This window comes from Rhinatrema bivittatum, chromosome 2 (assembly GCF_901001135.1).
Source record: "Rhinatrema bivittatum chromosome 2, aRhiBiv1.1, whole genome shotgun sequence".
NCBI classification, from domain to species: domain Eukaryota; kingdom Metazoa; phylum Chordata; class Amphibia; order Gymnophiona; family Rhinatrematidae; genus Rhinatrema; species Rhinatrema bivittatum.
Genome location: NC_042616.1, coordinates 663,578,351 through 663,592,409, shown reverse-complemented (window position 1 = coordinate 663,592,409; position 14,059 = coordinate 663,578,351). Strand labels below are relative to the sequence as shown.

At 42.1% G+C, this 14,059-nt stretch overlaps 1 protein-coding gene across 6 annotated transcripts in view; it reads right to left on the bottom strand.

Moving 5' to 3' along the window:
- Positions 1-14,059, bottom strand: part of SULF1 (sulfatase 1) — a 369,532-nt gene that overhangs the window by 91,618 nt on the left and 263,855 nt on the right. For all 6 annotated transcript variants that reach the window (XR_003854840.1, XM_029591438.1, XM_029591444.1 and 3 more), the window contains one exon: positions 2,178-2,353. Coding sequence is in view for 5 of the 6 variants with exons in the window: in XM_029591438.1 (XP_029447298.1) it covers positions 2,178-2,353 (176 nt within the window). In the remaining variant the exon portion in view is untranslated. The remainder of the gene's footprint in view (positions 1-2,177; positions 2,354-14,059) is intronic.

Sequence of the window (14,059 nt, the reverse complement as noted above, 5' to 3'; positions counted from 1 at the left end):
GCTAAAGAGCAAAATACAAAATTATAAGAAATGCATATACCCAAAGATGGCATATTCCAACTGCTAAAATCTCAAAATAATTTTTTTTTTTTTTACCTTTGCTGTCTGATCTCTATTTTTCTAATCAGTTGATCCTTGTCTTTTTTCCACTTTCACCTTGTTAATCTTTTCCTACTTCTTTCTCCAGGGTCACTCTTCTCCTGCTGTTTCTTCTCTTTCCTTTCTCTCTCTCTTTCTCTCTCACACACACACACGCTCATGCTTTCTCCCACAGATTCCCTTATACACACAAGCTCTTACTCACATGTTCTACCACATACACAAGCTCTCACTCACACATCCAGGCTCCCATCCTCATACACACATCCAGGCTCCCATTCTCACACCCAGGCTCCCATCCTCATACACACATCCAGGCTCCCATTCTTATACACACATCCAGGCTCCCATCCTCATACACACATCCAGGCTCCCATTCTCAAAAACACATCCAGGCTCCCATCCTCATTCTCACACCCAGGCTCCCAGGCTCACTGCCAAACCCCTTTTTTGTCACCATGGAGATGGGCTCCCGTGGTGGCCTTACTTCAGCCAGTGGGACAATTTCTTCGCCGCCACAGGTGTAGACTCCCATGGCGGTCTTGCTTCAGCCAGCGGGATGACTTCTTCAGGCACTACGATGAATTAGTCTGTGGTGGCCATTTCTTCATGCCTCGTTTGGTGTCGGGCAGCTTGATTGGGTAGGCCTGAGCCCACCCAGGCCCACCCGTGGCTATGCTACCGTCATATAGGCAACTCCAAAGAATTTTATTATTGATTTTTTTTTAAATAGAGTCACTTTTCATTGAAGATTCATTTTATTGCACAAATTACCTCCATACTCCTCCTACTCTGTGGGAGATTACCTAAGCGTTGTCAGGAGTGAATTTCTGACTGGAGTTGGAGTGAGAGAAATCTACTTGCAGTATTGCTGTGGGAAGAATCTTTCAACAGAGACTCTTCTGAAGTGTATCAGGTGGAATTTCCAGTTTCCTAGTGGGAAGGAGTCTGCATCCAGTTTGCAGGTACCATCCTGAGAGGCCCCCAGGGACGATCTCAGTGTAAGAATGCCTACTGCCAGGGAGTGACTACTCACTCCTGTAGTTAAATGCACTATTCCAAAATGTACCTGCTGAGAATTAACCAATAAAAGGATCTATTTTTCCAACAACCCCAAGTTGGTGTTGTCTTTTTGGTTTTTTGTTTTGTTTTGTTTTTTTGTTTTTTTTTTTATTACTGGGACTTTAGCAGAAGACATGTAACAAAAGTATATGACCTTAGAAGAATTTACCTTTTCCCCATTCAGGAAAACATCTGGAAGAACATGGCCCAAGCCCTTCCAAATGAGCTCTTATACACCGCTAGTCAGGGCTACACCTTGAAATAGAAGGGATGCATTTTTATAATGCTCACATGTCTGACTTAAAAAAACAAAAGTTTCCCCTCACCTCCCTGAGTCAGATTTTGAAGTTTTCATGCTATTTTTATGCTTTGAATATAATGGAGTTTGACCACAATCTGCACAGCAGCCCTGACATATACTTCAATTCCTGACAGTGAGAGCACCTAAATAAAAGCAGCTTTCAAGAACCTTAAACACAAATATCTTCTCAGGAATTAAATAAATTGGAACAAAAAAAAAAAAAAGACTGGTATAAGTGATGTTTTGTTTTCACAACCAGATGAATTATCTAAAAAACAAAAACAAGATTGCCCGCAATTATGCTTTAATGTTTTTGGAATGGATAGTTTTGATGCGAGCGTCCCTCCTTACTGTGGTGTCAAAGAGAGTTCAGCTGCTGTCAGCATTTTGGCCCTTGCCATCAAATCCAGCTCTGTGTATATTCTGCTCTAGAAAGATTGCAGAGGTGGAAAATTACTATAACATTTTGTAATTTGCAAAAGTATCAGTTTGACTTGTTCTGAGCTTATGAAGCTTCAGATGAATCCACATTTTCTCCAAAGGTCATAGGTGCTGTACATGTTTAATTTAAAACCCCTAGAAAGAAAGAACTTTTTGTTGTTTTAAGTCAGAATATGCTGGGATGCAGCCTGTTTTGGGGGAAGGGCGGCTAGGTGCATTAGACATATAAACTTATGAAAACATTTTACAGATGGTAGTACTTCAGAGAACATACATGGAGCCCGGCTCTACATTTGGGCCACGGACAAAGAAAGGAACTCGAATATCAAAGTCGTACGGCATAGATTTCCCCTTCACCAGCCCAAACTGCCCTATATGGTAGCCATGGTCAGCAGTGTAGATGATGTACGTGTTGTCCAATTCTCCAGTCTCCTGAAGCATCTCGTATATCTGAAATATAGACACACAAACTCCAAATTACAGAGGATATAAATGATGACTAGGATAACAACAGTAAGACATTTGAGGATCTATTCTACCAACATTTTGAGCCACTTAAATAATCCTGTACCTCTCATTACTCATCCTATATCTTTTTTTTTTTTGGCACATTCTGACAACTTTCTACTCCAGGCATCCTAGCAGCGTGCTGAAGGACTCCATAGAGGCCTATGCCCTTCTCAAGTGGGAAAAGTCAGCTATTCTCCCAAAATCCTAGGACTCTGCAGTCAGCCGCACGGGTGTCTAAAATAAACCCACTCATTCTACTCAGAAGGATAATATACATTTTTAGCATCCATTTCTTTTCCCACATGTTCCCTGTTACTTTCCCCCTTTTTATGTTTGGCTTCCTTACTTTATCCATCACACACTGTTGTACTCTACTCTATCATTTCCCCAAGATTTCCATCTCTGTCTTCTGTTTTGCATTCTCTTTAAGGTGAACTTTCAAAAGATGTGTGCATAAAAGATGTGCGCATGCACGTAGAATCGCACATTCATGAGCATGTGCTACTTTAAAAACTGCAATATATCTAGTGGATTTTAAAAGTGCAATGCACATCAAAGCCGGGAGATACGTGCATGATTCGGCCCGGTGCGGATTTTACAAACCCCGCGAGTATGCGCCGATCTCTTGGTACACGCACAAATCAAAAAGTTCAAGAAAGGGGCGGAGCCTGGCGGGGATTGGGCGGGCAGAGTCTGTAGCAGGAAGTCTGAGAGTAATTTTTTATGTCCCCGGTGCGAAACTTTACTTCTGCTATGGATGGCCTGTAAGTAATAAAAAAAACCAAAACATAGAACTAGGCTAGTCAGCAGGGTTTTGAGAGTCGGAGCTAACAGGATAAAAGGTAGGGAAATCAGTTACAGGGTCTTGCTTCCTTCAAATTGCCGCCATTCTACCTTCACAGAACACTCTCTCTAGCCCCCAAAGCAGACATTTTTGTCGAAATGATGGCAGTGTCAGGCGTAAGAAGCAGAAACCAGCAGGAATCAACATTGTCTAAAGCCGCTGGCTCTCTTCAAAACTCAAAATTCAAGGTAAGTGTTCTCTTGCCCTTTGGAACACAAATTTAAGAGAGGGTACTTAAATATAGCATAAAAGCTATTTGAACTATTTTAAAGGTTGACATTTTTATTTGCATTTTAAAAACAAAACAAAAATGAAAAATATATTTGAGACGATATATTAAAAACAGTAAGGGGCAGATTTTCAAAGGGGTACGCACGTAAGATACGCGTGTACCCCCCGAAAACCTGCCCCAGGTTCCCCCTGTGCATGCAGAGCCTATGTTGAATAGGCTTGGCTGCGCGCGCAAGCCCCGGGATGAGCAAAAGTCCCGGGGCTTTCCTGGGGGGCGTGTCGGGAGCGTGTCGCGGCGGTGCATCATCCGGGGGCGGGGCCATGGGCATGGTTCCGGCCCGGGGGCATGGCCGAGGCCTCCGAAACTGCTCCCGGGCCAGGGAATTGCGCAGCCGGCGCAATCAAGTTACGCCTGCCTCAGACAGGCGTAACTCTTCAAAGGTGGCGGGGGTTTTGATAGGGCTGGGGGGGTGGGTTACGTAGAGGAAGGGAGGGGAACGTGCAGGGGGTGGAAGGAAAGATCTCTCCGAGGCCGCTCTGAAATCGGAGCGGCCTCGGAGGGTACAGAGGCAGGCTGCCGATTTTGCACAGCCTTGCACGCGCCGACCCCGGATTTTAAAGGATACGCGCAGCTACATGCGTATCTATTAAAATCCAGCATACTCTTGTTTGCGCCTGGAGCGCGAACAAAAGTACGCGCGGGTGTACTTTTATAAAATCTACCCCTATATGAACTAGGCTAAGGCATAGCCAAAGCTAATTTGTAAACACTGGACATTTGATATAGCTAGTAAGGTATTTATACCCTATTTCCGGTTTTTGTTTATATTTCATTAAAGGGTGTTTGTGACAAGAGGCAAGTTGTGTGTACAGGAGAATTGTTCTGCCAACTGATAACTGAACCCACATGGGAAGGGGCGATACTGGACCTAGAGCGATCACCAGATGGTGAGGTTCAGTATTAGGGTGCAAGAGAGAAAGGTTCATTCAAGAGCGAGTGTCCTAGATGTCAGAAAAATTAGCTTTCTTAAAATGGGGGGAGTACCTCATGGAATGGATAGCTGGATGGGAAAATCTAGGGGAAGGAGAAGGGCAGCGGGAAAAACTAAAAGGAGATATAAAGGCAACATCTTTTTATTAGGAGACCTCATTTGAAATATTGTATACAATTTTGAAGTCTGCACCTTCAAAAAGATATAAACAGGATGCAGTCAGTCCAGATGGTGGCTACAAAAATGGTTAGTGGCCTTCGTTCTAACGCACATGGGGTAAGGCTTAAATATCTAAACATATACATCCTAGAAGAAAGGCGAGATAGGGGAAATATGATAGAGACATTTAAATAAATCAAAGGTTTCCATGCACAGGAGGTTCTAGAATGAGGGATCATGGAATGAGGTTTAAAGGGGTAATCTTAGGAAATAACACCCATATTTTTGAAGCCCGGTGTGCCTAAAATCCAGGAGATACACGTGTGGCCGGGCTGTGCACGCACAGAGCACATTTTAGAAATGGCCCGGCCACACGTGTATCTCCCAGTATGCGCAGAAGTGCCAGGCCATCGAAAAGGGGTGGGCCAGGGGTGGCCGGGGCTGGCTGGGATGGATGCCGGCCCAGACAGTGCCATTAGATGCTGTCCAGGGGAAGCACATGCCAGCAGCCAGCCGGCACGCGGAAGTTACTTCTGCTCCAAAGGAGCAGTAAGTAAGAAAACAAAAAAAAAAAAGGGCGCTAGCTAGGTAGGAGTTAAGGGTCAGGGAAAAGAGGGAAAAAGGGAGGCAGAGTAGGAAGGGGTCTAGGGAAATTCGAGGGAACTGGGAAAACCCTACTCACATCATTGCGCGTATTTTTGTAAAATCCCCTGTTACATGTGTGTGATGCCCCCTGCCTGCACACCAATATTAAAATCGGCCGCGCATCTGTGTGCAAGAATCGTACTTTATAACATGCGCATGGTAACGTGCGCATGTTATAAAATTGGTGCGTCCATGTGCATGAGCCGGGAACCACGCGTGGGTTTTAAAATTGACCCCTAATTCTTTTCAGAGAAGGTGGTGGATGCATGGAACAGCCGCCCAGTGGTAGAGACAAAAACAGTATCTGAATTAAAGAAAGCATGGGAAAACTATAGAGATTCTCTAAAGATATGATGGGAATTATAATGCTAAATTAGTTGGGCAGATGGACAGACTGGATGGTCCATAGGGGGTTTTTTTTTTGCCATCATGTTTGCATGTTTCAGAATTTCTCACCTATATTTACATCTGCTCATCATCCGGTGTAAGTGACGTTAAACTTGTTTATTGTGTACTATTGGCTGGGGGGGGGGGGGGGGAGGTCTGGGTGCACTGGGAGAAATTCAGGCTGAAGATTCAGGAGGGTCTTGATGACCTGGAGAAGGACTGGACCAACTGGTGGACTAATTGGTTAAATTGGTAATTTCACTCTCACACGCATGTTTTAAAATACACCAATTTATGCATATAAATCCAGACTTATGCAAGTAAGTCCTACTTTATTTCTGATGTAAAACATATACACTTTGGGGTAGATTTTCAAAACGTATGTGCGCATGTCCATCATGTGCGCGCGCTACCCGGCACACACACGTGGATGCGTGATTTTATAACATGCTTGTGCTGGCGCCCGCATGTTATAAAATGGTGGGTCAGTGCATGCAAGGGGGGGGGGGGGGGTCAACTTTAGCAAATACGCACAGCGACGCATCGGGGCCTTCCCCAGTTCCCTCCCAGTCGGCATCAATTAGGGAGCGAATTGGGAGGGAACTTCCCAACCCCCTAGCCTGACCTCCCTTCCCTTTCCCCTATCCTGTCCTTTCCCTATCCCTATCCTAGCTATCCCAAATTTTATTTTACCTTTTGCTCCTGCCTTGGAGCAGGAGCAAGTTGCAGCGCACGATCCCCCAGCACAGCAGCAAATGGCCACTATGCCGGGTAGAGATGTGAATCGGAACTGAAATCCGAACCGATTCTGGTTCCGATTCACATCTATAGAGATGTGAATCGGAACTGAAATCCGAACCGATTCTGGTTCCGATTCACAGGTGCCTCTAGCCCCGGCCCCCCCCCCCCAGACCGCCCCTTTTTCAAGCCACGGGACGTACACGTTTGAAAACTGGCCCGGCGCGAATAAGGCCTGGCCACGCATGTAAACCCTGAGATTTACGCATGCTGGGGTTTGAAAATCTACCCCTTTATTTGTAAAATAGGTGGTGAAGTACACGCATTCAATTCATTGAAAATGCATTGCATGTATTCACGCCTAGGCCTATATACGTACATATATTGTGGGGTAAAAAAATATACATATTTTATAATGTGTGTATGTGACACCTGCATGTTATAAAATATTATGGTAAAACCACGCACGGCCAAATACACGTGTATATGCCACCATGCGCAGCTGTTTGAAAGTTATCCTTCCACTGCTGATCTAAAAATCCATCTCTCTTACAGTATGTGAAAAACCCTCCTTTCTTCTTGTCTCTGACAGAAGCAGCAAGGAAAAGATAACATGCAATTTATGGCTTAGAATTTCAGCCTGCTCCCTCCCATCTGCAGAGACCAAAGGAGCAAAGAAGATGAGCTCAAAGGGATTTGCAGGCTGCAGGCTTAACAGAAAAATGTAAATTTGTGAAAAAGAATTGACACCGTATAACAAGCAATCAACCAAGTTTTAAGACTTTTTTTTTCATCCCGGCAATGAGAAACTTGTCTGATAATGACATTAGGGACAGACAGCATGCTGGGTAGTTTTTCCTCTTCTAGGGAAGATTAGGGGTGTGCATTCGGATTGACCGCATTAGTAAAACGCAACTCATATTTTTTTTTTTACTTAAAAAATTGATTCGACATAAACGATCGGATTTCCCACATATCGAACATAGATATGTTCGATATGTGGGAAATCGCGATTGTTGAGCCAAAATAAAAATATAAACCCCCTCACCCTCCTTAATCCCCCCCCCCCGACTTACCACAACTCCCTGGTGATGGAGCGAGGAGTGAGGACGCCATTTCTGCAATCCTTGGCGAGAAGCATGTGACGTCGGCGGCACGTCGAGTGACGCCGGCGTCACGTCGAGTGACGCCGGCGTCACGTGATTCCCGGCTCGTTCGCGCCGGACGGCTCGTTCGGCCCAAAAAGAACTTTTGGCCAGCTTGGGGGGGTCTCCTGACCCCCTCAAGCTGGCCAAAAGTTCTTTTTGGGCCGAACGAGCCGTCCGGCGCGAACTTGCCGGGAATCACGTGACGCCGGCGTCACTCGACGTGCCGCCGACGTCACATGCTTCTCGCCAAGGATTGCAGAAATGACGTCCTCACTCCTCGCTCGATCACCAGGGAGTTGTGGTAAGTCTGGGGGGGGGATTAAGGAGGGTGAGGGGGTTTAAATTTTTTTTTTGCACATATGTACATATACCCAACTCATTGGATTTTTTTTATGTCCATATTGGCCGCAAGTGGGACCCCCTTTCGGACATAAAAAATATGAACATAAAATTTTGCTCTGCACATCCCTAGGGAAGATCAGATAGCAGGTCTGCCTCACCCCCTTCCTTTCTCTGTTCCTGAGGCTGCTACACAGACACATGTATCTTAAACATTTTTTTTTTAATGCAGTCATTTGTGATTTGACAGAAAAGTGATCAAGTTTGTTTGAAGAGTTTTGATGTTACAAAAAAAAAAAAAATAAAAAATTTACAGGGCAAGGCCGAACATGTCCAGGGATATGGGGGCAAGGCAGGGGCATATATTCACCCGACATGCATAGAGAAAAACAACATGTGGCAGCCTGCATATAAGTAGGCCCTCCCCCAACTACCAAATAATGAGGCTTTTTAAAATTAAAAATAGAAATGACACCTACAGATAGGAAAACAGTATACACAGTATCAGTAGAGGTGTAAAAAATGCACCGGATGAGGACATTATATTAGATCCGTGAATTTTTACAAATCACCAGGGTTAGACAGTTGTGAGGTGAAGTTCTACCATGCTCTTTCAAAAACTCAGTTTGCTTTGAAATTTCTTTAGATTTTTCATGAATTCATGAAAAAAAAAAAAACCCAACAACAAATGAACAGAGCAAAGGTTCCTTTCTGAAAGAAATGACTATAGTCTTGGAAAAGAAAAACAAAGATTCTCATTTTCCCCCAGAATGTAAAGACCCACTTAACTATTAAATATAGACTGTAAGAAATATGCAAAGGTACTAGCCTAATACATTGGGGAGTGTCTTGGGGGTCAATTATTCATAGGGACAGCCAAGGTTTCTCAAAGGTAATCATTCAACTGACAATACAAGACTATTTATTTAAAATGTATTTAAAAAATGTTGTATGCCACCTATAATGAAGTGCCCCTTCTAGATGGTTTATGGCAATTCTTCGTTTTAATTTTTCTCAATGTGATCTATCAAAAAATGTTAAGTACTTCACTAATTCTAAGCTAAGCATACCATAGTTCCATTAATCTTAATATTATCACCTAGATATAATCATTTTTAAATCATACAAATTATTATTTTTCTGATTATTTTTAAGGGGAAAAATACCTTAGACAGTAGAGAAGTCATAGACCTATCAATGATAGTAGTGATGGTAGCTTGACGCTGAGCATTTTGGGAGGTCAGTGACTTCTCTGCTTTCTGAGGATTTTTCCCTTTAAAAATAATAGAAATAATAATAATCAGAAGAATAATAATTTGTATGATTTAAAAAATGTGTACATCCAGATGAGAATATTAAGATCAATAGAACTGTGGAATGCTTAGCTCAATGAAGTTATTAGAATTTTTTGATAGATCACACTGAGCAAAATTAAAACTAATTAAAAATATTGTTTTTGGACTGATACTAAAGAATTGACGCCAGTAGGTATTGAGTCTGTGATTACAGATACGTCACTGGCTAGTTGGTTGGATGAATTATATATTGTATGTTACATTATGATTTTTACATACATAATATTCTCAGTCAGGTCAAGCATGTGCCATATCCTGCATCAGCACTATTTAGATGTCTTAAGCAAGGCTTTGATAGTATGGGGGAGGGGGCAGGAGGGAGAATGGGAATATATTATTACTGTGTTGGAATAGATAGGAATTAGGGCAAAAATGTATATATGTGGTGATCTTACTGTACACTGCCACTACACCTTATCTGTGGATTATTAATCTTTGTCTTTATCTTGAGCATAGGTATAAGACAACACTTGACCTTGTCATCTTTATTATTTAACATCACCTTAGATGACATAGTATCATAATCATTTGATCTCTATTGGGAATGATTTTAAGATTACACAACAACGAAGAAGAAATTCTGTGTCTTCTACCAGACCTCAAAGATCTAAACAGTGAAGCCTAAAATGATACTCCCCTTTGAACCATTTGTGATACTGAAGAGGAAAACTCTGAGTGGGTGTACTCCTCTCCTTTTTTCTTTGAATCTGAGCTATTAAGGCCTCCAGATGTAGCAGAATCTGAATTATGGTCTAATTTGGGGGTGCAGTCTACCCTGAATCCTGAAGCTCCTGTCTAGTAGAGAAGGTCCTGTGAATCAAGTGCTTTTAAATGAGAGTCCAGCCGAAGAGGATTATCCAGCCTCAAAAAAGAAAGAGCTGTTGGCCCCAAGAAGATCCTCTGGATACACATGTTGACATGCCCCAAAAGACCCGAGGGTCCAAAAAAGAAAAAGAGAAATCAGACCTCTCAGGTATCTAACATACGAAGCCCCAGGTCAGAGCACTGTGGAGTCCTATTTAGCATCCTGACAAAAGGACAGATGTTGAACACCAGATGTGCTAACTGACTCTGCCCCTTTAGGCCTGCTGTCCCCCTCAGTTAAACTGGACAGGAGGAGAAAATTATTTATTTATTTATTTATTTTAAAACATTTATTTCCTGTCCATATCAAACCGGTTGTACTGGCCGGGTTATAACAATAAATCAATCAAAATTCATATATATAAACAATACATCTTAAAACAAAATATAAACATAAGATCATATTCAAATTACTCAAAAACAAAGCCAACCTTGCCATTAAATTGAAACTATTATCCAAAAGCTTTTAAAAATAAATGAGTTTTTAACTGTTTGTGAAAATATTTTAAATCAGAAATCATATATAACTCAGATAATTTAAAAGGTCTAACAAATAGAAGGGCCCTTGCAACTTCATTGCCTTAAACACCAAAACCATCAATTTAAAACAAATACGCTGTTGTGGGGGTAAACCAATGCAAATCGCGTAAAAGGGAGGTAACATGATGCCAAGGCCTGCCATGCAGTTCCAATCTAGCAGCAGAATTCTGCAACCCTTGTAAAGCAAGAATGCTAGATACAGGCAAACCCATGTAAAAACTATTGCAATAGTCTATTGATGAAAGCACCAAAGATTGTACTAATGTGCAAAAATCATTACGATCCAGCTCATATCATGTGGCATGGCATATGTAACTTTAAAAAAATCCTGATTTTATTATAGACGGTAACTGAGGCAGAAATTTTAAATCATCATCAAACACCACCGCTAAGTTCCTCATAACTGTTTTCACAGAAATTAAAATTCCATTTACTCTAATCGAAATATGGCTCAAATCCAGAGGGGGCACAGAGTCTTATGCTGAAAACACATCACCTCAGTTTTAGACAAATTTAAACACAGGTTATTTTCCTGCATCCAAAACTCACTGCTGAAATACATTCCATAATTCAGTTTAGTAGTGTAGGCCAATGGCTCTCAACCTTTTTTCGGCCAGGACACACCTGACAGATGGTTCTCACATGCCTGACACACTGAACATGTGACCATCATGGGGCTAAATGTAAACATTCTCACTGCAACCACAGGAACTCCCTTGACCCCCAACAATGTGTGCAGAGCAGAACTAGGGCTTACCCATACAACTCACCATACAAAAAAATATTCTGGTTCTGATTACATCTCAGTAAAAGCAAAAACTCCCTTTACTATCAGGCGCAATAGCCCTCCTAATGAAAAGACAGTAATTTACCACTAATGCATGTCCTATTGAGAAAACACAACAAATAAGATTGATGCAAATGCCTACATGCTAGTAAAATACTTCACCTTGGTCTCACACACACAGAGCTGACCTTCACCAAATACCACAAAGACCACAAATTATAAATATAGAGAGAGAATCTGGAATGGAACATCAAAAAAGCCACTTTGCATTCAGTGCAAACCTGAGGAAATGGAAAGAGAAATATAGCACCTAACATAAAGGGTCATTCATCAAAGTGTGATATGGTGTTAACCCTGGCGATAATGCATGCAATATTTATCGCAGCGTGCAGCACAAATGCAAATTTGAGAAATGTATTCAAAAGGGTGGGATTGGGGAGGAGTTTGGGCAGAGAGGGGGGGGAGTAGAGTGAGAGAGAAAGAGCACCTCTAGGGTAGCATACTTAGTAGTCAATTATTTATATCACTATAGGAGGGCCAGCTAGTAACTCAAGGTGAGGTTTTAGTGGTGTAGGGTTTTGGGGCCAGTTTTACATGCAGAGTGAAATGTATAAGCAGCACAGTACACCTCAGTGAAGATTTGACATCATTTGGAGTGAGGAAAGTCACACAAAGATGAGATTTATACAATTTTCTCTTGCCCTAGCTTTTGTTTGTCTATGAAAAGGCAACACTACAAATATTAAACTAGACCCTAAACACTAATACACTTTCTATTAAGAAAACAGAATAAGCAAAGCTGCTATAGATCCTCCACACATTGTAAAGCTATACTAATAAATGTTACAAAACAGCTGATGAACAGAATAACATCCAACAATTAAAAACATAAAAATTATTTAAAATTGTCCAAATATCAATAAAATATTTCAAAACAGCAGACACATCACAAAATACCCAATAATTAAAATGGCAGTCAATGAAGAAAAATAAATGTAAAAAGCCACCTTTACTTACCCTCTCCAGCAACTCTCCTACTCCTTGCAGGCCAAAAGAACACATCAGAAGCAGCAGTGGCTGCTGAAACTCTGTCCTGATGGTTCTCTTCCTTAGAGCTCAAAACCAGTCACTCACACACACCCCAATTAGACCCCACGACCAGTCTCTGTCTCTCACATACATACACACACACACACACACACACACACACAAGTCACCTCCCTGACCAGTCTCTGTCTCTTACACACACACACACCTGTCATCTTCCTGACCAGCCTCACACACACGTCATTTCCCTGACCAGTCAGTCTCAATCACACACATGTTCTCTCACTTACACACAAGCTCTCAATTGCACACAAATGCTCTCACTCCCATTCTACCCTTTAAGAAACTCTGATTGATCCGTATGAATAAACTGCCCCCAGGACATGCCCGTTTATTAGCTAGTATATTTGCATATTTCTTACGGTCTACATTTAATTGTGAAAAGGGGCTTTAAATTCTGGGGAAGACTAAGAATCTTTCTGGGTTGTTTCTTTCTGGGGCTATAATAGCTTTCAGAAAGGAATCTTTTGGGGGTTTTCTATTTCAAGAATTCTTGAAAGTCCTGAAGAACTTTGGGAGCCAACTGACAAGCTCATTTATCAAATTGTATTAGTGCCTTTATCGTGGGTGTTAGGGTCTTAACGCCCGCGATAATGCCCATGGTAAATAACACATTACGAGATGCGTATGCACATTTTTTAATTTTTCCCAAATGGGAGGAGTTTGGGTGGAGTAAATTAAAATGAGGGGTGATCAGTGTTGTGTGCGATAGCATAATGCACATTATTGCGGGTTTTATTGCTGGAAATAACTACACCTTTTTTTCTTGTGTTATGCTGTGCGTATTGCTTGAAACAGGATTTATGCTAAAAATCGCAAATCCTGTATCAGGTGGGGAGAAGAGAGAAAAGAGACAGAGAACCTCTGGGGAGGCACACATATTAGTCAACTTTTTATACTGCTGTAGCAGGGGCAACTAGTAACTCAGGGTGAGGTTTTGGTGCTGGCCTAGGTTTTGGGGGGGGGCAATTTTTCATGCACAATCAGAGGTACGAACAGCACGGTACACATCAGTGAAGATTTGATGTGATTTAGAGTGAGGAAAGGTACAGAAAGATGAGATTTGTACATTGTACTTACCTTCAAACCATACATCAAATCTATTCTTAGCAGCTGCTACTTCAAACTACAAACCCTCAAAAAACTTAAACCCCTTCTCTACTTCTCTGATTTCCGCACAGTACTTCAATCTATAATTTTCTCAAAGATTGATTACTGTAACGCACTCCTACTTGGTCTCCCTGCTTCCCACATCAAACCTCAAAAGTATTACTAACGAACATTACAACTGGCTAAACCCTCCCTTCCTCCCACGTACCTCCACCAGACCCACCCGATCCTCGCTCCGTGGAACCCTTATTCCCCCCTTCCATAAAATCCACCAGACTCATTTTCACCACCAAAAGGGCCCTCTCCCTAGCAGGCCCTTCCCTTTGGAACTCCATGCCCCTTGACCTTCGTACCGAACCCTCCACACCCACTTTCAAAAAGAAACTCAAAACCTGGCTCT